This window comes from Triturus cristatus, chromosome 5_2 (assembly GCF_964204655.1).
Source record: "Triturus cristatus chromosome 5_2, aTriCri1.1, whole genome shotgun sequence".
NCBI lineage: Eukaryota > Metazoa > Chordata > Amphibia > Caudata > Salamandridae > Triturus > Triturus cristatus.
The window spans coordinates 882,448,172-882,475,371 of NC_140588.1; the positions used below are offsets into that span (position 1 = coordinate 882,448,172).

Here is a 27,200-nt window from a genome sequence, read left to right on the forward strand (position 1 = left end):
TGGGCAGCAAGCCACATTCTATCACACCCTGTGGGACTGCCCGAAGATACGTGCCCTCTGGGAGGGAGCTTCAGACCACATGGGTATAGCTTTAGGGAAGGAAGTAATGCTGACGGCACGATTGGGACTGTTGAATGTGTGGGAGGCGACTGACCTTACGGAGGTGGAACAACAATTCACGACCCTGGGGTACACGCTGGTGAAACGGGAGATAGCTAGAGGGTGGGGGGGGGGGGGGGAGTGAACCCACCACTTACCACTGTGTGGGCCAAAGAAATGGATAGATGTATGCTGGCGGAGACTGTGGTTTTTAAGGCGCGGGGGTGCCCCAAAAAGTGGGATAAGAAATGGTCTCAATGGAATACATATCGAGGAGAGCCTTGTGTGCCACCTATGATGGAAATGCAGATGCATAGACCAGTAAGCACTGTATAAATGTAACCAAAAACAAAGTGATATTTGTGTATTTTATATTGACAACCCTAAAAATGTCGTCGACTTCTGCTACTATATGGATATGTCTAAAACCAATAAACAAAGTTATAAAAAAAAAAAACTGATTTGCATATGGCCGGGTTCAAACTGGAATGGCATGGGGAGCAAAAAAAAAAAAGATGCTTTTAGGCCCAGATCTCTGCACTGGGGTGAATGTATGATATTGCTCTGTATTCTGTGCATCAATTGTTCTTTATGCCCTGTGATTTTTGCCGGCCTGCCTATGACTGTTTTACATAAACTTATGTTACAGATTGAGGTGGCTAGGCTGATTTATGGTGTCCCAAGTCCTATTCATGCTACAACGTTGCTAAAAGAAAGTTGCACTTCCAGTGAAACAAAGGATAGAATGTAAACTTTGCTGATGTGGGTTCTGCAGTGGAGGTTCCAGTGGACCCAGCACTAAGGAAATCTGATGAATGCTGTCGCGGTTTTGGGAAGACCGGCTCACGATCTGTTGTGGTGATGCTCAAATACAATTGGTCCAGTAACAGGCTCCTCTCCCTTCCCACCCAGAGCTGGCAGTAGTGATGGATGCGTCACTGTTGGGTTGGGTAGATTTAGAGATTCGAGCATTCTGGGATCCTTTGGAAACCGGACTCAATTTCAACCTGTTGGAGCGGCGGGCCATTCATTTGGCGTTGATGGCTATCCTGCTATCCACTGAGGGGGTGGGGGCTGCAAGTTGTTATAGACCACACCACTGCTATGTGGTACTGCAACAAGCAGGCAAGGTAAGGTCCATTGCCAGGAGGTTCTGTTGCACTGGAATCGACTGGAGAGTCAGAGCATTTCCTTGATAAGAAACCACATGGTGGGTTCCTTGAATACCAGAGCAGAAAGGCTCAGCCGGTGGTGTCTCGTGAATCACAAATGGAGTCTACACCTCAAGGTGGCACAGAGCAATTTCTGATAGTTCGGAGTACCCACCCTGACTAGTACCATCAAGAATGAGCAGTGTTCAAGGTTTTGCATGCTGGAGTTTTTGTCAAGTCACTAGCTAGAAGATGTTATGTTTGTTAGTTAGGTATGTGTACAGCTTGCGGCTACTCCCTGGAGTGTCCCCGCGCTAAAACGAACAAGAAACCGCATAACCATGAAAAAGGAGACAGACACCGAACGGCAGATGCCAATAAAGCAAATTAGTGTTGGAAAAGCCATGTCTTTAGCATTAGTAGTAGGGAAGTAGATCCTGAGCCTGTCGGAGGGTCAGATGAAGCTTGTTCCATAGACGGGAGGCGACCACCTGAAAAGAGCGGCCTCCGACCCGAGCAAGTGCAATTTTCGGAACAATGGGTCAGGAGTTGGGTAGAGGACCTCAAAGTACGTTGAGGTATATAGCGGGGGCATCTGTCTTGAGTAAGGAGCTCCAATCTGATTGAAAGCTTTAAACACAAGAATCAGAGCTTTAAAATAAATTCTCCTTTGAACAGGCAGCCAGAGCAGATAGGACAAAAGAGGGGATGTACGAGTCCTTGGGGCGACCAGAAAAATGGCCCTAGCCGCTGTATTTTGAATCACCTGCAAACGGGCTATTAGGTAGCTGGGAAGACCCAAGTACAAAGAGTTAGGATAATCCAGTGTCGAGGTAACCAAGGCTTGAACAATGGTTCTTCTATGAGGGACCGAAAGCAAGGGCAGAAAGTTCTTCACCATTCTTAAAATCCCGAAACAGGTCCCGGCTACAGATTGAATCTGGGGTTTCATAGAAAGCGAAGCATCTAATCTAACTCCAAGATTCTTAACCACGGTCACAGCCGACCCAGGGGGGGACAAATCCTGAGGCCACCAGCTATGCTAGGTCTCACATCCAAGATGCATTTCGGCTGCCCCTTCCTCTCCTGCCCTGAGTTCTGATCCAGACGCACCATGCCCTTGAAGCACAGCGGCTCGTTGCAGCTACCGATTCTAAAAACCGTCTTCCTTACTTCAATTACTTAAGCTTGTTGCATGAGTGAACTTCAGGAACTGTCAGTTCAACCACCCTACACCACCTTTTTTACGGACAAACTGGTGCTGTGGACTCATGCAGTCTTCTTGCAAAGTCATGACTTCTTCCACGTTGGGCAATCCATCAACCTGCCAGCTTTCTTTGGCCCTCTGCACCCTTCCACAGAGTAGAAGAGGTTCAATTGACTGGACCCAAAAAGGACTTTAAGTATTTAACATTGATCATACCAAGGACGCCAGATTTTTGTGGGGTTCTCCGGAGTAAAGAAAGAGAAGGCTTTAGAGAAGAGTACTCGGTCGAGGAGAATACTCCTCTTCATTAGGATCTGCTCCACACCGGCCAAAAAGCAGTCTCAAGATGGCCTGAAAGTCCATTCACTAGGGTCAAGGCTTCTACCACTGCCATGGCATGCAGAGTCTGAGGTGATTTCAGGTAAGGTGTCTTGGAACAGGCTTGGTCATCAGACAGCCCATGGGAGGGAAGTGTGGCTGACATCAATCAACCCTCTACTGCCAAGACCCCACACAAAATTAAACAAGCATTGGCATAGCCAATAGGTCTTGCATTTGGGACCTTATAAGTGTTTAGCCATGCAACAGTTGCAAATCTAAATACTTCTAAGGTCCCAAAAGCGAGACCTGTTGGCTAATGCAAAGCGGCCGTGATAGCGATCACGATCAAACATCAAAGCTGCCGTGCGGCCGCGAAAGTGAAAGTAATGGCGGCGCGGCGCGCGCGCCCGCGCACATGCACTGTAGCTCTAGGCTGGCCTGTTAGCACTTTTTGGAGCCCTCTCAATAAGTCTCGCCAGACCAGCGCATGCGCTGGGTTAGGCGAGACCTAAAAAGAAAACCATTGTCAAGTGGTTTGGACAGGAATGCAGGCACTGATGCATGTGCAGATGGCGCTTGCCGTAGCGTAGCACCACAGATGCTTCCACAGCACTGAGCACCATAAATTATGCTTTTTCAGTCCTCTTTACATTGAGGCTGTGGAGCTGGTGTCCGATACACTGTGCGCACAATACATTGCTGCTTCGTGGCCGTCCCGTGTTCATTGCATTGTGATGGGGCCTCTATAATGACTATGTTGCCCTATTTGCCTCTTGGTGCCCACCTAATTTTGATGCAGAAAGGTGTGATGAAAGGGTAAAATGCTGTAACTCAAATCAGCATCCCAATTACTGTTTGGGCGGTGTTCTGTTTGAACGAAAATGTGAAGGATATAGCTAATAAAACAATGAGTTAAGGAGGTTGACTTATTGTCTCACTCTAGCCATGTTGTAATGTACACTGATCCAAAATGTAAGTCACAGTAGCTGGAGGGGCTATCGAAGACCCCTCTATGTTGTTACCACTGATGAGAAATGTTGATTATCCCTGACATAATACATTTGTCTATGTGGCCCTCTGAGTTTGAGCTCTTAATGACTTCAGTATTGATCATTACTGCAAAAAGATTTGTTACTTGTTGTTTCATTTTATTTTTTAATAGCTAATTTTGGTTTCTAAACATATTTTTCTATTCCAGTTTCCTACAGCCTTTGAATTCAATGAACTATTTTTGATCACAATTCTGGATCATTTGTATAGCTGCCGATTTGGTACCTTTTTATACAATTGTGAATCAGTGAGAGAAAAGGAGGTGAGTTGTATGTTTTGCTCTGATGCATCTTAGGAAATGTTTTACTGATTATCTGTCAAAGAGCACTCTGAAATAAAGTAGTTGTTTATCTCTTAATGAAAGCAAAAATCAATAGTAAGCAGATTTTCAAAAGCCAATGCCAATGGAGTGGTGGTTATAACAGCGTTTTTCTTCTTAGCCATCCTAATGACTGCAGATGCTTTCCTCACTTTTGTTCTCCCCTTATCATTGAACTTCTGTTGTGATTACAAACGTCATACATTTTCATATATCTTGTATTCCATTTCAAAATTAGCGTTCATAATATCTGTTTGGTTGTGGCATAGTATGATCCACCTATACTGGTTACTAAGAAAAAGTTAGCTCCCTTCAGTAGTAGTAGTTCTTGTGAATATATAATTTTCTTGAAGATTATTCAATTTTTGAATTAATATCCTTCCAGTCTCCAGACTGGTTGGGAAAGCTTTTCACCAGCAATAGCGCTCCAGCTCCACCAGGATGTGCCGCCCAGCTTCACCTGTGAGTCTGCCCACTGGATGTGATGACACTGGAGTCTGTTAAACTTGAACCAGTGCACTGGTATCAGTTCCTGGTGCTTTTTTACTTTTCCCATCAAGTCCGCAGAGGAAAATAAATTACAGTGACTGCTTTGGGATTTTATTATTCACAACACTAACTCGTCGGGGAATAGGAGAGGGTGGTGAGGAATCTGAGAGAATATTATGTATCCACCAGAAACATTGTGTTCGAGGCATATGAGCTGCAGATTACACACTGTGCATAGATCGCCATCGGGTGTTGGGCCCGGATGTTTGCAATTGTTTTTCCTCTTGGAAAGTCTTTGGAAGTCACAAGGTATGCGACTCCTCCTTTGGATCGTATTGCGCATGGGCTTCGGCTCCATCCTCAGATAGTTTTTTTCCGCCATCGGGCTCGGATGTGATCTTCGCGCTCCAGTTCCGAACATTTTCCAGTTCGTCTATCGACGCGCAATCATCACCCCAATTTGTGGTATTGTTTTCGATCGCGATCTCGGTGCGGCTCTCATCGATCAAGACCTTCGATTCCAGTCCTCGACGACGGCCTTCGGGCCTACCCAAGCTCCGGTCCTGGCTAATGGAAAGGACTCCCTTCAAGAAGAGCCCTCGATATGGGTCCAAATTCCCCCACACCGACCTTCGCGAAGTATGTAACCTCTGCCTCTCCCCTGAACACAAGGCTCGAGACTGTCCGGCATGCAAGTCCTTCCGGGCCAAGGAAATTTGAGACCGAAGGGCACGAAGAACTATGGCACACTCGTCTACGGCGATTCCAGACGACCTCTTCGGAGAAGGCATCGACGCTCCAGGACAGCACACTGACTAGGGCCTCGTCAGCACCTCCGAAGCAGACGATTCAGATGTGGAGGACATCACTCCGGCACAGAGGGTCGTGAGTACCGCAATTCCCCCCCCCCCCCCCCCCCCCCCCACACCCTCGACGGCACCGAAAAAGGCTTCGGTCATGCCTTCGCCTCCAGTCCTAGGCACGACCAAAAACACTGCTTCCCACACCGCACCTTCGGGACCGGTAAAGAAGCCTATTAAGCCTTCCGGCGGCTCTGGCTCGAGCCAGCCCACCGTCGGTGCCGAGAAACACTCCTCCGCACCGACGCCGAAAAAGAAAATGGCCTCCTCCTCGGCACTGAGCTCCATACCGAAACACTCTGTGCTGAAAACCAGCTCCAGCTCCTCTGTACCGGCACCATCCCCGGAACCGAGCAAAAAACACAAGGACACCGATATCTCGAAGCCGAAAACCATCTCGGAACCCAGTAAACAGACAGCCCTTTCCAGGCCGCATAGTTCCAAACAGCAGACTAGTGCAGACTCTAAAACAAGAAAACCGACGGCCCCAATGCCTTCGGCGTCGCTGGACAAGCCACCCACGGAAGAACTTTTCACACCTGATCCATTGCAAAAGACATTTGTCAAGGACCCCAAAACCGGACATTTGATGGTCAGCATCAGAAAGACAGCTGGAAAAGCCTGCCCCAGCTCCACCTCCAAAGAGGAAGGACTCTGCTACCTCCCCTTTCAGAATGCCTTCACCACCTCCTCCACCCCCTCCACCTTCCCCTCCTCCACATCCCCCTCCTCCTCCACCTCCTCCTTCTTCCCCCCACCTCATCATTCCCCCTCACCCTCTCCGGATGATAATGATGTCTATGATGACATAGGGGGCAAACCCCATGACCTACCTACAGGGGACCCCACTCCCACAGGCTGCCCAGACCCATGGGACAACTATAACATTCCTAACGTCCCGCAAGATGATCTCTACCCTTCGAGACCATCCCCACCAGAAGACTCATTGGGGTTCAACCACTTACTCCAAAGGGCTGCACACTATCACGGTGTGGATCTCCATACCGACCCCGTGGAGGAGGACTTCCCTCTGGATACTTTTGACACCACGCATAGGGCCACCTCCATACTGCCCATGCTCAAAGGAGTTATTAAACACGCTGGAGGTCTTTAAAGACCCGGTCAGAGCCAGGGTCATTAACCCACGCATAGACAAAAAATATAAAGCCGCCCCTACAGATCCTGCCTACGTCAGAGGGCCAGCACCACTAGATTCCCTAGTAGTCTACAGCACGAAAGAGGGCCAACTCCCAAGCGTCAGGCGAAGCACCACCACCTGACAAAGAGTCAAAACTCTTGGACGCATCGGGCAAGCGCACTGCATCCCAAGCTGCCGACATATGGCGCATCACTAATACACAAGCGCTACTGGCAAGATACGACAGGGCCCATTATGACGAACTAGAAGCCATAATGCAACACCTCAATGACAAATATAAAAATAGGGCAAATTAGTTAATTCAGGAGGGCAAAACCATTACCAATCCCTCCATCCGCTGTGCCCTAGATGCAATCGACACCGCCTCCAGAGCCATTAATACCAGCCTCCTCCTCCGTCGCCATGCCTGGCTAAGGATCTCGGGTTTTAAACCAGAAGTGCAAGCTTCCATCCTGAACCACCCCTTTAACCAGGAACATCTGTTCGGCCCAAAAGTGGATGAGGCCCTAGAAAAAATGAAAAAAGACATGGATACGGCGAAGTCTATGGGAGCCTTACAATCGCACCATCCCAGGCGCTCCTTTCGCCGCTCTTCCATTCGGAGCACATCCAAAGGCTGCTCCTTTGACACCGCTTCTACTTCATATAAGGCTCCTACCCAATCCACCTTTACAAGGGGTTACCAAAGAGGCGGCTACAGAGGCAACAATAATAAGGGCAGAGGCAAGACAAACACCGCCCGCTCAGCCTCTGCACCTACCCAATGACTCCCCTCCACTCCCCCCAGACCATCCCACTCCGGTCGGGGGCAGACTCCAAAATTTCCTTCCTGTCTGGACTACCACCACCTCAATGGGTAACACAAATAATTTGGTTAGGCTACTGCCTAGAACTAACATCTACCCCCACAAACATTCCACCCAGACAACGCCCATTGTCACAGGAACATTTAACACTACTAAAGCAGGAGGTAATCTCCCTCCTACAAAAGGGGGTGATAGAACTGGTTCCTACGCACCAACAAAATATGGGGGGTCTACTCCCTATATTTTCTCATACCAAAAAGGGACGACACTCTACGGCCCATCCTAGACCTCAGGCCCCTAACGCGGTACATACACTCAGACCATTTTCACATGGTAAAACTTCAGCAGGTACTTCCACTGCTCTCCCACAACGATTTCCTGACCACTTTAGACCTCAAAGACGCCTATTTCCACATTACTGTTCACAACGCTCACAGGAAGTTCCTCAGATTTGTAGTGGAGGGCCAACACTATCAATTCAAAGTACTCCCATTTGGAGTCACGACAGCACCACGAGTATTCACCAAGTGCCTAGCAGTAGTGGCTGCACACCTGCGGAGACCACACATCCATGTTTTCCCATACCTAGATGACTGGCTAATAAAAGCCAGTTCATACAACCAGTGTGTACAACACACGCACGCCACCATCCAGCTACTTCACCAACTGGGCTTCACAGTAAACCACGCAAAGTCCCATCTCCAACCGTCCCACGTAAAACAAAACCTGGGTGCCACCATAGACACCTCAAGAGCGCTAGCCTACCCCAGTCCTGCCATAATAGCATGCATTCAAGCTCTACGCGCCAAATTTCAGCCACAACACTCTCTTCCAGCTCGAGTGTTTATGCATCTAATAGGAATGATGGCCTCTTGCATATTCATAGTACCTCACGCAAGACTCCAGATGCGTCCTCTCCAAGAGTGCTTAGCGCGCCAATGGAACCCGGCCCAGGGTCAATTAACAGATCTGGTGTTGGTAGACGGTCGTACCCATCACTCTCTGCAGTGGTGGACCACCAAAAACCTTTCCAAAGGGCGACCGTTCCTGGACCCGGTTCCTCAGATAGTACTGACAACAGACGCATCGCTTTCCGGCTGGGGAGCTCACCTACTCCATCACACCATGCAGGGCAGGTGGACACCTCAGCAAAACTTCCTCCACATCAACCATATGTTTAGCCCTAAAATCTTTTCAAACACAGATTTCAGGCAAGGCAGTCCTAGTCCGCACAGACAACATGACAGACATGTACTATATACAAAAACAATGCGGCACACACACTCCACAGCTCTCTCAGCTAGCACAGAGCATATGGAGATGGGCCATACCCCAGAAAATCTTTCTCCTAGCCCAACATGTCCCAGGAGTCCAGAACACGATGGCAGATCTGCTCAGCAGACAAACACAACAAATCCACGAGTGGGAACTCCACCCGCAAGTTCTTCACCCGTACTTTCAAATGTGGGGGCATCCACAGATAGACCTCTTCGCCACCCACGAAAACGCCAAATGCCCAAGCTTCGCCGCCAGATATCCACACCCATTGTCCAAAGGCAATGCGATATGGATGAACTGGTCAGGCAGATTTGCATACGCTTTTCCGCCTCTCCCACTCATTCCATTAGTGGTGCGCAAACTACAACAACACTCCCTCACACTAATCCTAGTAGCTCCAACTTGGGCCAGACAACCGTGGTACACCACACTGCTGGAACTATCCATAGTACCGCACCAAAAGTTACACATCTCTCCACACCTCTTAACCCAGAACCATGGAGAGATCAGGCACCCGGACCCAGCTCAGCTCAACCTTGCGATCTGGCTCCTGAAATCCTAGAATTCGGTTATCTAAATATTCCCCCTGACTGCATGAACGTCATTAGAGAATCTAGGCGACTCACCACTAGAGCGTGCTACGCAGCCAAGTGGAAACGTTTTGTGGTCTATTGTCACAACAATACCTTCAATCCCCTAGATGTGTCCATTCAACACATCATAGGCTATTTACTACAAAGATGCAATCTAGCCTATACGTCTATTAGACTGCGCCTTGCAGCCATAGCAGCTGATCTACAAAACAGGCAACATCTATCACTCTTTAGAGTACCTGTCATTAAAGCCTTCATGGAAGGCCTCAAACTAATAATTCCCCCCAGAGTGCCACCCTCACCTGTGTGGACCCTAAATATCGTTCTCACCAGACTAATGGGGCCTCCCTTTGAACCTCTACACAAATGTGAACTTCAATTCCTAACATGGAAAACCGCCTTTCTTGTAGCCATCACTTCCCTCAGAAGGGTCAGTGAGATACAAGCACTTACCATTCAAGAACCTTTGCTCCAAATGCACCATAACAAGGTTGTTCTCCGTACTAACCCAAAATTCCTCCCTAAAGTCATTTCTCCTTTTCACCTAAACCAATCTGTAGAACTAACAGTATTCTTCTCGCAACCACAGACCGTTGCAGAAAGAGCTCTTCACACATTAGATGTCAAACGAGCCTTACTCTACTACATCGAGAGAACACAACCTTTTTGTAAGACCAAACAACTGTCTCTTTCTCACCACCACACAAAGGCAACCCCATCTCCAAGTCCGGGATAGCTAGGTGGATTGTCAAATGCATTCAGATTTGCTACCACAAAGCAAAACGAACGCTATCCGTTCCCCCTAAAGCCCACTCCACACGTAAAATAGGGACTTCCATGGCATTTTTAGGGGACATCCCATTAGATGATATCTACAGAGCAGCTGCATGGTCAACATCGCACACTTTCACTAAACACTATTGTGTAGATGTGCAAACTAAGCAACAGACTAGTGTGGGCCAGGCTGTACTCAAAACATTATTTCAAACCACTGCAACAGATACGGGTGGTCGCCGCTAAGGATGGGTACTGCTATATAATCTATGCACAGTGTGTATTCGGCAGCTCATATGCCTCGAACGGCAAATGCTACTTACCAGTATGCATCTGTTCATAGATAGCCATCTGGTGTTGGGCCCGGATGTTTGCAGTTGTTTTTCCTCTTGGAAAGTCTTTGGAAGTCACGAGATATGTGACTCCTCCTTTAGTTCATATTGTGCATGGGCTTCGGCTCCATCCTCAGATTGTTTTTCGCCAGCAGGGAAACATGGAGCGTAGTAATAACAGTGAAGATGCCCATGTGTGTTGTATCTAAATAAGATAAACTGGAACAGATAACGGTAGCCGGGGAGGCGGGTGGGAGTGTGTAGATCTGCAGCTCTACATGCCAAGAACAGATGCATACTGGTAAGTAGCATTTGCCTACTGTAGTTAAGAAGGATGCCTCTGCCCGCAGATTCCTTACTTTGTGATTGAGTCCCAGAGCAGAACCTTTGTTTGCTGCAGTTCGGCCCGGGTAAAGTATTCATCTCTGCATATTTGGGAATCTAGGAATTAATGTTTGGCAAAAGGATGCAAGAATTATCATCTGACAAATGTCAGTGACCGGACGGGTGAGAGTTGTGGAAGTAGCGTTGCCCTTAGTGGAGTGATCACAAATGTCCAAACAAGGATGTTTTTTGTTCTAAGGCATAACAGATCTTGATACCCAGGGTGACTGACCCAACACGAAATTGTGTTTGGTCTCCATCTTTCCCTTCTCGGCTACAGTGAGGCTCACTAAGCGCTTATTATCCACTCTGTCTTGTTCAGTGTGATCTGATGTTATAGTACACCACATCTCTGGGGACCAGTCTGTGCAGTCTCTTTCTCCTTGATTGGATGTGAGGGAGGCAGAATAGATGAAAGAGCAATAGATTGCCCCATATGATGGTCCGATACCTCCATGGTTGGAAGGATGAGCAGGTTTGAAGGATAAAGATATCTTGATAGTAAACCGTGAAAGGTGAAGAACTGAGAGGGCCTGACGTTCTCCGCCTTGATCAGCTGTAGTTGTTGCCACCAGTAGGACTGTCTTCAGAGCAAGAAATCGTACTTGAACAACTATGCATCTGTTCATAGATTGGTGCTAATACAAAAGATTCAAATCCATTCGAGAAACAAAGAACAGTGTTGGAGGAAGCAAGTCATGTAAAGATTTTAGAAAAACATGCCACTAATGGTAATCAAAACAAGCACTGCTGGTCAGGGAGACACATGAAGGCAGACATGGTGCCACTGTGGCCATTGTCAGAACTTGTTGGGCAAGATATAGTGAGAATCTCAGGATTTGGAAAGACTACGCTGAATAGGGTCATGCCTTCCAGTTTGCACCACTGAACAAAATTTGTTCCAGCGACCCTCCTAAATTGAGTTTGTAGTGGGTCTTCTGGCAGACCAAAGGATATCTGCAGCTTTAATTGAAAGAAAAAAAGACTGAAGCTGGCGCTGCTCAATCGCCATGCATTTGGCTGCTGCTCTTGAGGACTGGGGAGGAGGGCCTGTCCATCCTCCTGAAGAGAATGTCGATTCTGTGCAGGAAAAAGTGGTGGCCAAATCCTGAATCCTAACAGACCATAGCACATAATTCCCCCTTTGCCTAGTCTTGTGTGATCAGGTCAGCCATGGTCAATCTTCTTGTCTCTTCTGCAGGATGTTCGACAGAAACACAATCAGAAATGCATACATCAGGCTCGGAGACAAAGTGAACCTGAAGCATCTCCCAGGGAAAATTGAAGAGAATATGTATTACTCTACTGTATGAACAAGTCCAAAATGTTGATGGGTTGTCTCTTTAGTCCACCATAGACATTGGCTACCATGGTAATGGATGTCTCCTCTCTGAGCTCGGGTGCCATTAGGACAGCATGATGGTGTGAGGCCTTTGGTACACGTTGAAGCAGTATCCGCATTTCAGTATGCTGGAACTGTGGAGGCCCGCCCTGCCATAAAGGCATTATTCCCCTTCCGTCTCACGGAGCATCGTTCATATACTGTCGGACTCTGTGCTGTGAGGCAATAGACATGTGGAAGTGGAAATACTGATGTGGAGTTTGCCTGGGAGCAGTTCACCTTGCTGGTTTCCTTTAAGTGAAAGTGGATGCTCTTAGTCAATTCTAACTGTAGAATAGTGAATGGTAACCACTTCACGACGTGACAAAAGTGTCCTTCAAATTGTGGTACATCTGGATGGGCTGACTATAAGACATTCAGCAGAATCAAGAGATTCCCTTGCTGTTGGAGCCATGGTTTTCTCAGGCACCACTGAAGGGCAGTTACCACAATCTAGCATGTGCCACCTGCAGGATGCTGAGGGGCATGACACCCAGCAGATCTAAGAAGTGCCGGAAACCGTGTCAAAGTTCAAAACATCCAAACCTCCTCCCAAATAGCTACACGCAAGTTTGTGGTGTAAATTGGGGAGTCAGACGTTTTGGGACAGCTGAAGAGGCTGAGGACTGAAGCTGCTTCTGCTGATTGCGTCCTATGTCCCCCGCTATCCAGAAAAGGGGCAGTATATCTGTTGTATTATTTCAAACAACTGAAAAGGTTGGTACTGCTGTGTAAGTTATGTCCTGGAATAGTCTCATACATAATATATTGTTAGTGGAATGGCTTCGCTCGGGAACCCAGGCCTAGCAAGCGAGTTGTAGCTCTGAAACTTTTAAGCATTCCAGTGAAGTCAGCCATCTCTCTGAATAGCTGCTCGCCATTCTAGAGCACTTCCATGAGGAACACATCCAAACATGGCTTCACAGCAGAATGGCCATGCTCATGAACCTGACCTCTGTGTTAGTTGATCCAAGGCAGCACTTCAGTGTATGTTTAGGGGCATCCAAACCGTTGTTGACCAGATAGCAAAATGGCTTCATAAGACATTTTCCTATCTGGCTTAATGCTGATCAGGGCATCGGCTTTTCTTTTGCTGTTCTATTGATATGCGCAGAGGTCAAAGGTGGCGCTGTGATCTACTCTGTGGATAGTGTCTGTGCCCATATTGAATGGGGCATCTACAAAACAGGTGAAGGCACCTTGGAAGACTCAACTACTTCTTTGGTGCTGGGGAGGAGCTTGTAAAGCTGCTGAATTGGAAGGCATCAGGATTGCTACTGCTGGAATCTTAAAGCCTGCAGGATTGGGCTCAACCTTGGGGAGTGACCCTGGAGGGACAGTAGATGTCCTAATCAAATTCAGCATCTCCACTAAAAGGACTCAACCTCTGATTGGTGGGCCATCTGAGAGTGACGTTGAGACTCTGAATGTTTGTGAGCTGGGACCTTCCTTGAAGAAAAAATGACGTCTCCTTCATATTCCTGTTCCTTGTGTTTTTTTTATGAAAACCTCTTTTGAAATATAATTCCCTAACAAAAGACTTACCTAAAAATGAAGGATAACACTTCAGAATGTCCCTGAGAGCCTTGTCCAAAAATAACTTTGCCTTCTGCACCTTGGTGGCCTTTTGTTCCATCAAAGGACATGAGTCTGGTGTCGAGATGTTATGTTCTAAGCCTAGACACAATGTTCAGATATCATATGGATCATTAAAGGACAATATCAGGTGACGTCTACAACCGGGCTTAAAGCATGACATTTTTGGTCCTAGTTGCTGTAAAAATGCAGAGGCATTTTGTCAGTTAAGCAATGAGTGAGTGCCTTAGATCCATGTTGATGGGAAAATTATGGTAACAAAAGGAGTGAACTTCTAACTCGCTATCCTTAGGAAACTAAAACCATTCCTTCCCCATGATGACTTCAAATCTGCTGTGCAAGCGTTGGTCTACTCGCGGTTGGAATATGGCAGTGCAACCTCTGCGGCCTACCAAGACATAGATTAGCCACTCTCAGGGCATCACTGAATGCAGCAGATAGGCTCATCACAGGCTTCAAGAAATTCGACTACATCGATGCGGACCTGAAATCTCTAAACTGGCTTCCGTTTGAGGCAAGGATTCAACTAAAACTTGAATGTATGACACACAAAGCACTGCACTTCAACACTCCACTGCACCTTGCAAATAAGCTAGAACTCTCCTGCGTGCCAGTTTCTCAGTACTTTGGTGCTTAAACCTAAGAAATTAAAAGAAAAGAAAACGTACAATCGATTATTCTCAGGTATTGCCCCAAGAATTTGGAACTCACTACCGCCGGAAACTAGACTGATTCCATAAACATTTTCCTTCAAAAAGGACGTGAAAGCTTTACTGATGACCACCTTGTTGAGTTAGAAGCTTCTGTCCTTCCAGTCTGATCTGGTGGCTCCTCTGAGCCCAAGGCATGCTCCTCCTCATGTCTCCTTTCACGCATCGCTGCTTACTTGTGCTACTGGTAGAAAAAGATTATGTCCTCTACTTGTGCTACTGGGCAACTATTGGGTCCTAATACCTGCCTCTAGGATGGCACTACGTACCTGTTATTTGTATATATTGCTGCTTTACTCCCACAATTGTCTACCTTATGTGTTCAGCAACTCGCATGTAAAGCGCTCTGATACCCTCTAGGGTCATGTTTGCGCTATATAAAACTTTTTATATAAATAGATAAATAAGTAACTGATCATAGTGCACCACATGGTGCCAATTATACTCCCATATTGTCACATGATTGAAGAGAACCTTAGAGGAGATCCCTTTAACGTGTATATCCATTATACTTATTATAATTAAGATTTTTTTTGATCAACTAAGTAATTCATGAATCCACACTAAAACCATTTTACACCACCACATTACATTTTGCAATAAATATTACAACTTAAACAAGACCTAACCAACAGCCAGACATCCATGGAACATAACACACAAAGCAGTGCATCTAATTTTAGATTGTCGCATGTAAATACTAATCTTACAAAATGTATTAAAATAGTAATTCTGAAATTGTTTTCCTGATCTTCTAAAATGCATTTCTTAATTTTAATAGCTATCCTTTCTAATGCAAACTGTCCGTTCATAATGTCCAACCTTGAATCTATGTTCGGCCTCTGCAGTGGCTTTCCTTTCTTCAAAATTACGTTTGTGTAATTTATATAACTTTCGAATTTTATATGAGCACACTAAGGCGGCCAACCATTTCTCCTCTTCCTAATAATTAATTAAATGTCTTAATCCTTTAACATGCGTCTCAGGAAAGCTGTTGATCTCCCACATTTGCAACATTTAATTATCCTCCCCTATACCTGCATTGAGCCTGTTAAGGCCACCAGTTCATATGTCGTTGGCTGTTGTAGGCAAATAAGATTAATGCACAAGAACAAAAAAAGTTATCCCCTGGTTATAGCATTACAGTTCTCCCTCTGATTGTCTACACCCTAGCTTTACACTACGAGAGATCTGTTCTTGAAAGCAACACTTCTGGTTTCTGCTGAAGTAACCCAGGTAGTTTCACAATTTACTGGTGAACTGTGTTGTCAGATATTCATGGATTATCAGTTAGAATGACCATTTTAGGAGTGTGTGTGTGTGGCATGCAAAAATACTAATTTAGCCTTTAGTTGCATGCTCCTTTTATTGATATTTTCTTAATATTAATAACACCAACCTATTAATGGAGTAGGTGGCACAAGTAAAAAGACAACCCAATGTACTTGGGGGCCCAACCTTGCCCCAACCATACTCCATAACATGCTGACCCACTTCCAGATGGCTAGATAATACTCTCCTCATAATCAAGTGTAGAGGTGTTTTTAATAGTCTCCTATATTCTGCCGTACTTTTGTCCTACTTACTACGGAGGACCAAGGAGTAGGGTTGCTTAAGATGTGGTTTGTCAGAAGGCAAGAACAGCGTCTCTTCTCAGGAATGTCCCCATTCCAGACGTCTGTGAGGGGGTATTCTGGAAGTTGATTCAAATATTTATTAAACACTATCGGATGGGTTCAGAACAAATACCTTTTTGTGACAGACCTTTCTTTCTATAACCTCTTTGATTATGTTAATGTCGTTTTTCCTTTCTGTGCCATTAGATCCCGTATTCAATGCAAGGGGTTTTCTTTGGTTTACTATTCTATTCTGCTGTTGATACATAGTGGAGAGTATCTGTTGACAGGGAAAGAAAATTACTGTCATGAACTACTGTTGAGGGCCAGGATGAGAGCTTTCCAGAGTTTATATGCACACAGAAGAAGAGCACTCAGGCATCATGTTGCCGGATGCCACTGTTAGCGCATGGGTAACTTTGCCCCGCTTAGCCCACTATGACCTCCCTATACTTCCCTTCACACAGAGGGGTGTTCTGTGAGTTTCATGAAGCTTCATGCATGAAAGGAGGAGGAAGGGCAGTGGAATTTAGCGCTGAGCAATGGTTGTCAAACCTGGGTTTGTTTTTTGTATGCACGTCCTGAGATATTCTAGTCTTTATGAAGTCATCGGAGAATACCTTAAATTAGGATTATAAACATGTATCTTTTCTGTACATTTGTATTTTTATTTTATATAAAAGTTCATACTTAAAACAAAAACGGATCTACTGGAGAAGGGGGTGAAGGTGTCAAGCCTAACCCAAAAAGATATGATCCCTCATTAGTTTCTACCATATATTTTTTCTGAGATTTTTTTTTTTACTGCTATGTTGGAGATTATGCTGGCATGGCATATGCATCCAGCTTTGTGAAACCATTCTCTGCTCCAGGTTGAAGCCAAGTTCAAAGATATTTTATATATATATATATATATATCTATCAAGTCAATTAATCTTTATTCGGATATAAAGATACCCACAAAAGAACATGACACATACAAAATAAGACATTTCATGATTAAAACACGTTATACATGGTTAAAAACATTTAAAATACTTCACATCAACGGGAGTTGTTGGCCAGAGCAACAGCGCTAAAATAACAGGAACATGGGGATTGTAGGGCCACTAGGTAAAAAAGACCCCGAACTTAGCAGCATGATATAAAGTGATAAAGTACAAGAGTTTGGCAAATTTAAAACGGGATACCATAATGTGGGCCAGGCCTCTGTAAACAACATAATACACCCTTATAACAGTAAGCCAACCCATACATATTAGTAAGTGGGTCCTTGGCTGGTACAATGTTAAGAAAAATGCAAAAGAACTGCATAAAAACAACTACCAAAAAACAAGGAACCATGGCTACGTTTATGCGTCCCACCCATCCCTAACCTCTGAAACCAAGGTAGCTACACCTCATTTCTAGTCTTCCTAAGTTTTACAGCTAATCTTAAAAAGTTCACAGTGCAGAACAACGTAAGGGGGTCAGAGGAAAGTTTCAAAAACAAGAGTGCCACCTTAACCTGGGTAAATGTATTATTTCTTAAAATGGATTTTAAAAATAAAACCCTCGGGTACTCGTATAAAGAACAAAAAAAGACAAAATGAAGAGTATCCTGCGGAGATCTCAGATCGCAGGCGCAAGGACCCTTCATGTCAACGTCTGTTGTGTACCCTGCAGGAACAGATAAAATATGATGCAAAAGATTCAATCTGAATCTAGTCATTAAAAATCTATCATTTTTGTTATATATATACGCCAGGTAGGGTTCCAGACCCGGTAATGATTTTGTTAACAGGTGGCCTCTCACTGAGACTTTCAGAAGTTCGCTATCCTCCCTTTCACAGGCTAAGGGCCGAAGAAATTCAGATTTTATAACACCCTTAACTCGAGGCGTGAGTGTCACGGGCTCATCAAAATAGTTGGCAAATCCCAGCCATTTCAGGATGTCCTTTACATATTTGATCCAGGGTATCCGGAGGCCTTTATCTCGATTAATACAATCCTCAAGTATTTGTCTGCTTAGGCTAGCCTCGAGATTGGTCCAAATTTTTATCCAACAAGTGATGGGTTTAAGGCTTAACCTATCACTAATATAGGTGAGGCCTAGCTCCTCATCGACAATATAGGCAGGCGTACTTTGGGGCACTTGCAAGACCCTCCTGAGGAACTTATGTTCCTCAGATTGTATCAAAGCAAAGACTTATTTCTAAAGCCCCCATACCTCGCTCCCATACAGGGTTTTGGCACAGCATATTGAACTGTACAAGTGCAAAATTTCATTTGGTGACCAGCAACCTAATCTTTTGGCACGGTTCATGATTGAACCCATCGCACTAATTAATTGACTACATTTGTCAGAGATCAGTGTTTTAAAGTTAAGGCGTATGTCAAATGTGATCCCTAAATAATTAAAAACCTTAACTTTTTCTCCCTTGAGCCGGTGGAGTCGACGGACTCATGGTTACGCACCTGCGCGCTAAGAGAGGTACTAGACCTGATTATGTTTTTAGCAGCTTACACAGCAACCCCACTCTCATTTTCCTACTCCCTGCTGACGAGAGGCAACTACCTCGAAACACGTGTCCAGGGATGGCACACGCCACGCATACTTGCACGCACTCTTGAGCATAGGTGTATCCGCCGACGCTGACCTTCAGGGACCATTTTCATTGGGGGAACACGACTGGTAAGTGTAGCAGTGTGCGACCAATCTGATGTAACTTAACTTTTTCTAGTTTGTGAGCCCCGATTTTAAAAATGAAATTCTTTGTCGGTCTTTTCCCTGTTTCCATTGTATATGATTTAGTGAGGTTGGGAGATAAATCTAAATCCGCCATAAAACTGCCAAAACAGTCAATAAGAGACTGGAGTCCCCTTCCTGTGCGGGACAAAAGAACCGCATCGTCCGCGTATAGGAGGACGGTATACTTCTCTTACCTATACGAAGACAGTCTACCCCCAGCTCTACAAGTGCCTTATCTAAACCGTTCATGTATAACATAAATAGAAAGGGCGCCAGAATGTGTCCTTGTCTTACCCCCCTGGTACACAGAAAATGTTCCGTTAGGTTCCCCTCGTCGCTGTATCTGACTTGTGCTGTTGTATTCAAATGTAGCATTCTTAGGATATGTATCGAACCTGGGTCAACGCCAAGGAGACCTAAGATTTCCCACAATTTCCTTCTGTTTACTCGGTCAAAAGCTGCAGTTAAGTCCATAAAGGCCAAGAACACTGTCCCCTCGCCTACCAGGGTATACTTGGCCACCAGATGGTAAAGATTGAGGCACTGGTCCGTTGTGGAGCGGCCATTCATAAACCCATACTGGGAGGCTGTAATGATGTCATTTTCCTCGGCCCAGATTGTCAGACGGTTGAGAATGACCTTTCCTAGGACTTTTGCGGTCACGTCTATTAGTGAAATCGGGCGATAGCATTGCGGATCACTCCTGTTTCCCTTTTTAAACAGTGGTACAATACTAGCCGTGGACCATGACCTGGGCATTCCTACTTCTACTGCAGTATTAAAAACTCTGGTTAGTATAGGGGCCCATAGATCAACCTGACATTTAAATAGGTCTGGGGGAATCCCATCCGGGCCTGGAGCCTTATTTCTTGTCAGGGCGTTTATTCCTTCCTTAATCTCGCCCACCAAAAAACGCGTCCACGTACTAGGTAGAATGCCTACATCTGGGGTGTGTGGGTCGACAGAGCAGCCATGATTATACACATTTTTAAAGTGTAACATCCATGCTTCGGGCAAAATATGGCAAGCCACCTTCGGGTTATTCGGTGCCTGGAAACGGGGATCATTAATCACCCTCCAGAAACTATTCATATCCCTGCGCTCTGCTGCCTCCCTCAAGTTCTCCCATGCCTCGCGCTGGAGGGAATGTTTTCTCTGCTTTATGGCCGATTTATATTGGGCTCTACGTTCCGCAACCCTACTCCTATCCTTGGGAACCATTTTAAGTGCCAGCTTCAGATCCCTATGTGCCCTAGAGCAAGCTTTGTCAAACCATCTGGGAGATAAGTTGGATTGGGGCTTCGTTTTGCTCCTCAGTAGCCGATCAATGTCCAGTGCTGTGCCCTCGAATGCACTAATCAATTCTCTTCCCTCCACTGTGGGGTCTAGACACCTCCATATCCGGCTTTCCGAGTTAATGAGAAGCATTCTATAAAACGCTTCCCCATCTACATTGCTCCATCTTATTCTCCTACCCTGGTCTGACGCTTTAAATAGGCCGCTAGTCGTCCTATTCCCTAACTGGGTGGGTTGGTTAACGTCCCTAAAGCACAATACCAGAGGGTTGTGGTCACTAAAGTGACGAACGTTTATACTAAAATCTATAATCCTACATTTAAGCACATATGAGACAAAAATAAAATCAATAATTGTATCCTTACCCCTGCCCTTAAAAGAAGGGTTAATTGTATTATACATTCCACCACGAATTAAATCCATTGTGTAAGTTAAATCATGAGTGCCCAGAATCTTACTTAATTCACAGCCTTCTCTGGTGTGCTCTAAGTGCCAATCCTTTGTAGATGGGCAAGAATCCCATTTTCCCCCGCCCCATTTCAGGTGTGGACATTGGTGACAATTAAAGTCACACAATAATATGAGCTGGGGGCTGGTATCCTCTGATTCTTGTATGCCTGCCAATTTTTTGTCAAGCTCGCTCAGCCTATGCATAGATTGGCCCGCATTATAAAAATTTATCAAAATTAATTTTAGGCCCTTCTTGCAAAACCTGATACCCTGAATATAGTCCGAACTCCAACCCAGATCCTCCCAGTACCCTTGGGAAGTCAGTGACACGTAGGTTATTAAACCGCCCTTGGCACGACCCATGGTTGTTTTGCAAGCAGGGACAAAAAACATTTTATAACCCTTGAAGTGTGGGACACTAATATCAATTTCCCACGTTTCCTGAAGACAAATAATGTGGAATTGTCTAATAAAATCTAGCCATTCCTTATTTTGTATTTTGGCTGAGATCCCTGTAATATTCCAAGAGACCGCTCTAATCTCTTTGGTTGCTGGGTCATCCACACTTCTGTCTAAAATAACCTTCCCTATTGATGGTGTTAATTCTGGACTGCTTGCAGCTGATCCCCTACAGTCCCCCCCCAGTCCCCCCCCTTCTCTCGCATAGCAACCTTGTATATATCTATAAATATATATATCTCCATATCCATACAGCATTACATCACAAAGGGTTCCCAGTTACTGGTCTCTCGTACTCCTGTCGGCTAACATTGTTTTTCCTTTTGGTTTTATTTTAACCTTTTTGGTTTTGCTATAAAGCCTGGTCCCATGATAGTTGTCTTCTATTTTGCTTATTAAAGAGGTAGCTTGGCTCCTCTGACTTCAAAATCAAGTTTATTCAGTAGGTATTGACTCGAATTGAGCCCCTAACAGCTCTTTTGTTAGTCTTGGTGCCAGAGAGCATGTGTTGCAATATTTGTTGTCTTGCGACTGATGTCAAGATATTTAATTATCTATATTGTTATAGTTTTACTACATTATCATCACTGTGGTTGTCTGAAATCAGAGTCTGCATGATTTGTATAACATAATGTATGTTCCTTGAAAAGGTTCGCTTTCAATTTCTTACTGACTTGGAGGGTGGATGATGTTCTTATGTCAGAGAGGTTGTTGTTCCAGATCCTCTGGTTGTAGGTTAAGGTGGTGTGTTTTCTTCACCCTGCAGTGTTAAATCTCTAATCTGGGGATGTCAGAGCTCCTTGTCTCTCGTTGACCTCCAGATTCTGTTAGTTAGCTGTGTAGACAGCACTCTTGTCTTTAGGGCTTTGAAGGTTATGCAGCTGATCTTGGCTTGCAGAGGAACCATTGTAGATCCTATAGGGTGAGGTGGGTGATTTTCATCAGCCCCTTGATGAGCCGTGCTTCTGTATGAAAGTTGCCTTTCAGGGCTGTGAGGGTGGTCATGGGATGCTGTCGAGCAGGGTGTTTCCTCCAGCTAGGTGGATGAGGACTTTGTTGTGATCTGTCCTTCTTATCTCTTCCTTTGGGAGAAAAACTTGCACTTTTTTCAGGAGAGAGAGCGCGCGTTATAACCTGGCTGTTTTAGTCTTCTTGGCAATGTGTTCTTTAAGTGAGAGGTTGGAGTTGAGGGTAAACCTTAAGGATTTGACCTGTTCTGTCAGTTGGGTTGTGTTACAAGTGTTTGATAGCCATGACTGAATCAGAGAATGTTTGGTATTGTTGGCAGACAGGGGGAATTCTGCCTTCGTAGGGAGGATTAGTATCTGCTTTGTTGACATCCTGTGTTATTTGCAGCCTCTTTGTTTTTGGTTTAGGAGTTGTGCTTTGTGAGTATTCTGGTGAATCCTAATGTTGCTGTCTGGAAGGGTGGATCCCAAGGATTCCATATAAAGATTGTATATGTTTATAGGACAAAATGTAGTCCTGTGGGACTCCGCAAGTGATCGAAAGAGTCTGAGCTGTAGTAGACACTGTCTGAAAGGGTTGCTGTTGGTTGGTGCAGTAGGATGTGAACCATCGGAGGATCTTGCTAGTGAAGCCCAATATGAGTTTTCAAGATATGGGTCAGTGCTGAATGTTTGACAGTGTTGAAAGCTGTGTAAAGGTTAAACAAGACCAGGATGCATGGGATTATTTTGTCACTGAAGAAAAGAGTATTGTAGACTACTTGGATTATTGCTGTTTCAATACTGCAGCAGGATCTGAGATCTGATTGAGTTTTGAAATAGGTCATGCTTACTGGTGTGCCCCTCCCTGTACCTGGGTGGCAATCGCCTTATTAACTGATTTTTGCAACAACTTTGAGGTGACTTATAGGATGGAAGTCGGTAAGATTAGTTGAATGTGATATAAGATTTTTCACCGGGGGAGGATCAGGTCAGTCTTGAAACTGCACGAGAAGGTGCCCTGGGTTAACAAGGCAATGTCAATTTGGAGAAAATATGTCATGCCTGTTCTTGTACGGACTTGGTGATTGAAGAGGGAAGCACATTATCTTTGTATGGTTTCTCTTTGAGTGAGCTCAGAATGGGAGCTACCTTGTTTCTTAACCTGAGCAGTTGCTGTGTTGTTGTCTGAGCCTGTGAAGTTTATCAAACCTATGGGGTTGATTTGTCTGAGGCCTATGATTGTGAGATTATTCTAACTTTTAATTTTGTCACTATGCCCTACCAAGTATATTCTGACTCCAATGTGACTGGGAATCTACTAGGATGCACCAGAGTTGGAAATGAAAGGAGGAAGAAGGCAAAGGTTGTCAGACTACATGCACATATTTTATAAACCGTTAATTAAATCTATAGCTTTTCAGTCCCTTTTTTATTAAGTTGGTTTTGAAAATTCAGTTTTGCTATAGTTCTTTTCGGGCCTAGGGGATGAACCCTCCTAACAGTCTAAGATGGTCAGGTTTGACATCATGAAAGCATTGCAAGCCGGGGTGAGGCAGCTGAAGACACTTACAGAAGCAGTGCTACTTTTCTTGGTGCTGACAAAAAAGCAGAAGCTGGTGTCTGAGCTGCTGTTCCAGTTTGTGGTGTTTTTGGTGTAGCAATTGCAGCGGTAGGGGGACCGCTTGAGGGAGCAAGACTCTCTCCTCTGAACCAACTTTCCTGGAGGCCTACGCGGAGTGTGTGATGAGAGCCATGCTGGGACCATAATAGAACCTTTGCATTCAACTGATACTACTTACAATGGACTTGCGCTCTGAGAAGTGGCCTGGTTAGGTGAAGCCCAGGTTTCTCTCGCGGCGGGGGCGGGGGGCGGTTAAGAGCTCTGTATTCTCTATATGGGGCGCTTGCATTATACCTAAACGAGGGTCTCTAGTCAAGTATTTTCCCTATGTGAGCCTTAAGGTATCTCAAGTAGACGCTGTACCCTATACAGCGTGCTATAAATATGAGCAAGCACCTTAAATCATGGATCCTTGCTGTAAATCTGGACTCCGCTTCAATGCTGGTCTTGAGAGCCAAAAAACGCGTTGCTCAAGTAAAATCTGTGACTGCAAGGGCAAATTGTAGTTTGCCGATAAGAAAGGAGATTGGAATGGTAGCGAGCCCAGTAAGCTTAGAAGACGATCTGAACTCCATTCCTAAAGAAAGCAAGTTTTTAATAATGAGAATAATAAGAATAGTGAAAATGAGTTTCCTAGGATAGTTGCGGCAGAGGCGTACATGAAGCAGTTCAAAGCTAAAGACTACCCCTTGTTTGTAAAGTGGAAATTAGTATCATCTGGACTGACAATGGCACCTCAGTCTACTATTTCAAGGCTGAGCCTGGTTCATCTTCAGGTATCCTCGTCTCCCAGTTCAGATTCAATCCTTGACGTAAATACTCAGCCGCAGTTACAGCCGGGGCGACATCCCAAACACTGGAGGTGCAGCAGCAGAGCGTCCAGCAGGAACAGAGGGGAGGCGGTCACTGCACAGTGCGACATAACAAATTCGGTTAATATCATTCTGGATGGAATTGGAGATCTGAAGGCCTCATAGACTATTGAAATAGCAGCTTTGTATCAGAGAGTATCTAAAATTTAAGAAACTATGATTCAACTGCTAGAGAGTTTGCAGGAAGCGAAGTCCAGAATATCACAACTGGAACTTCGTCACCTCAATGTGGAAAGAAGTTAGTCAGTTCAGAAAACAAAAATCTTTGTTGGAATACAAACTTGAGGAACTTGAAAACTATTTGCAGCGCTCCAACCTGCGTATAATTAGGGTTCCACAGGGACGAGAGGGCCCTCATGTTCTTCAATGGGTGGATTTGTTTATCAAGACTCATTTCCTGCTGGAATATTCAGGTGATTTGACCATGACACAAGCTCATCGGGTCCCGGCACAACGCTTTACAAATTAGAAAGTTCCACATACTATCTTGGTAAACTTTTTAGACTACCGAATAAAAGAGCGCATATTGGCCAATTCCATCATGGAAAAAAACAGTTTACAGCACCAGAAATACCCCATTCTTGTAATTTTGCTGACATGTCTGCCTCTGCAACTCATCAATAAGACTTTGTCAAAATAGTATATCTGTTTAAGGTGCAGGAGGCTCAGGCTATTATTACACTACAGTCTAAGATAAAGGTGTTGTTAAAGGGACAGTTTCCCCAGAAATCTTATTTTTGAAGGAGATCTACCTCAAGAACAACTTCCCAGATCTTTTTATTCAAAAGGAGTATCCACATGCTTATTTTGCTTCAGCTGGGCTACCAGTAAGGGGGGTTGTAGGTTTGTTAGGTAGGGGATTACATTGGTTGGTAACAAATGTATTTAGAGATCCCTATGGAAGGTGGATATAGTTGAAAGTTAATGGAAATGTAAACCCTCTAAACCTGGTTAATGATTATGCTCCAGTTTTTGCCAAACTACACTCATTATTACAGATTTATAAAATTTCTATGGGTGCAGGCGGGCGGATAATCTTAGGGAGTGATTTTAATTATATCCAGGATGTGTCACTGGATACATCGAATAAAGCTTAACTATTGAAGCCCCAAACTAAAAAAGTAGTTGATGCGCTGAAGTAAGATTTCCAATTAATTGATCCATAGTGGAGGGACCATCCTGGCATGTTACAATATCCTTGCTTCTAGCATCTTTTTCATTCTGCTTGCTGTATTGATTTATTTATTTATTTTGCATTCTATTAAATGGGTAGGCTCAGATATCTGGGCTAACTCGTTTTCCCACCATTCATTGGCCACAATTAATATACAATCATCGGGTAAAAGGCCTAGTTGGCAGCTGGACCGGAAACTTCTTTCTAACCAACAGAGGCTTAAAGAAATGAGAACATTTATTCAGGATTTCTTTCGCTTAAATAGGGGTACAGCATTATTTTTTTCAGTGTAGGAAGCCTTTAAGGCCACAGCTCGAGGTCAGATCATTGCTTATAAGGCTCAGCAGTCTAAAGCGCATGCAGATTGGATAGCTGAGCTGCAATCTCCAGTCAATATGGCCCTCGAGGCCAAGACTTCGAGGAACATTTTTAAAAAGCCAACCAAAATGTGAGGGATTTCTTTATTATGGAGGAAATTAACAGCTCTAGGTCATTTCAGCAATGAGTGTATGAAGAAAGCCAGCTGATTAGTAAATTCCTTGCGTGGTCAACACAGATTAAGTACTATGCCGCTTTCGTAAGGAAGCTGCAGAAACCAGTTACTGGAGGATTAGTATTAGAGAAGATAAAAGTGTCCCAAAGGTTTCTGCAGCATTATAAGACCTTCTATGAAAATAAATATTTGATTCTGCAGGCTAACAAATCCCAATATTTTCAATCCATCAGGCTGCCTTAATTGGTAAATTCTCAGGCAGAAAGAATCACCTCTAATCCATCAGCAGCAGAGGTGCAGGAAGCTCTTTCCATAATGCCTAGTGGGAAGGCATGCATTAATGATGGGTCTCCAGGTTGAGATTATACCCTTTTTGAATGATTTGTTTAACTTTATTAAAGAGGGTGGGGAGGATCCTTCATCCTTTAAGGAGTCTACGATTGTTAGCTTTTTAAAAAATATATATAAATCCAAGAGATATCAATTCATACCCACCAATTAGCTTATTGAGTGCTGATTCAAGCTTTTAATGAAAATATGGACTAATCATATCACACCGACAGCACAGACATTAATACACACAGGGTTTGTGGCAAATCATATCATGTCTGCGAACACAGGCTTCTTGATTCCTGCGCTGGACTATTTCTCCACTAACCAGACTCGAGCAGTGGTAATAATGGTTGATGCAGAGAAAGCATTTGAACTGGTTAACTGAAATGCCCTCTTTTATGGCCTTGAAGTTTGACATTCCTGCTCAGTTCATTTTAATCCTGCAGAATTTATATCCAGGGGCACAAGTGAAGATTTTTGTTAATTCAACCTTAAAGGATTGTAGTTATAAATAGGGGAACGTGTTGGGGTGTCCTCTATCCCCAATTTTATTTACCTTTTTGATAGAGCTCTTGCCTGTCAGGATTCAGGATAATGAGGGGATCGCATCCCCTGTATTGCGGATGGCTAAATTAAAAATGTTTTCGAATTATATTATGTTCTTTCTGAAGCTTGCGATGCGGATTGCCCAGGGCG

General features: G+C 44.6%; 1 protein-coding gene across 2 annotated transcripts in view; it reads left to right on the forward strand.

Moving 5' to 3' along the window:
• Window positions 1–27,200, forward strand: part of MTM1 (myotubularin 1) — a 431,918-nt gene that overhangs the window by 354,181 nt on the left and 50,537 nt on the right. For both annotated transcript variants that reach the window (XM_085608013.1, XM_085608015.1), the window contains exon 13: window positions 3,977–4,090. In XM_085608013.1, the coding sequence (XP_085464139.1) occupies window positions 3,977–4,090 (114 nt within the window). The remainder of the gene's footprint in view (window positions 1–3,976; window positions 4,091–27,200) is intronic.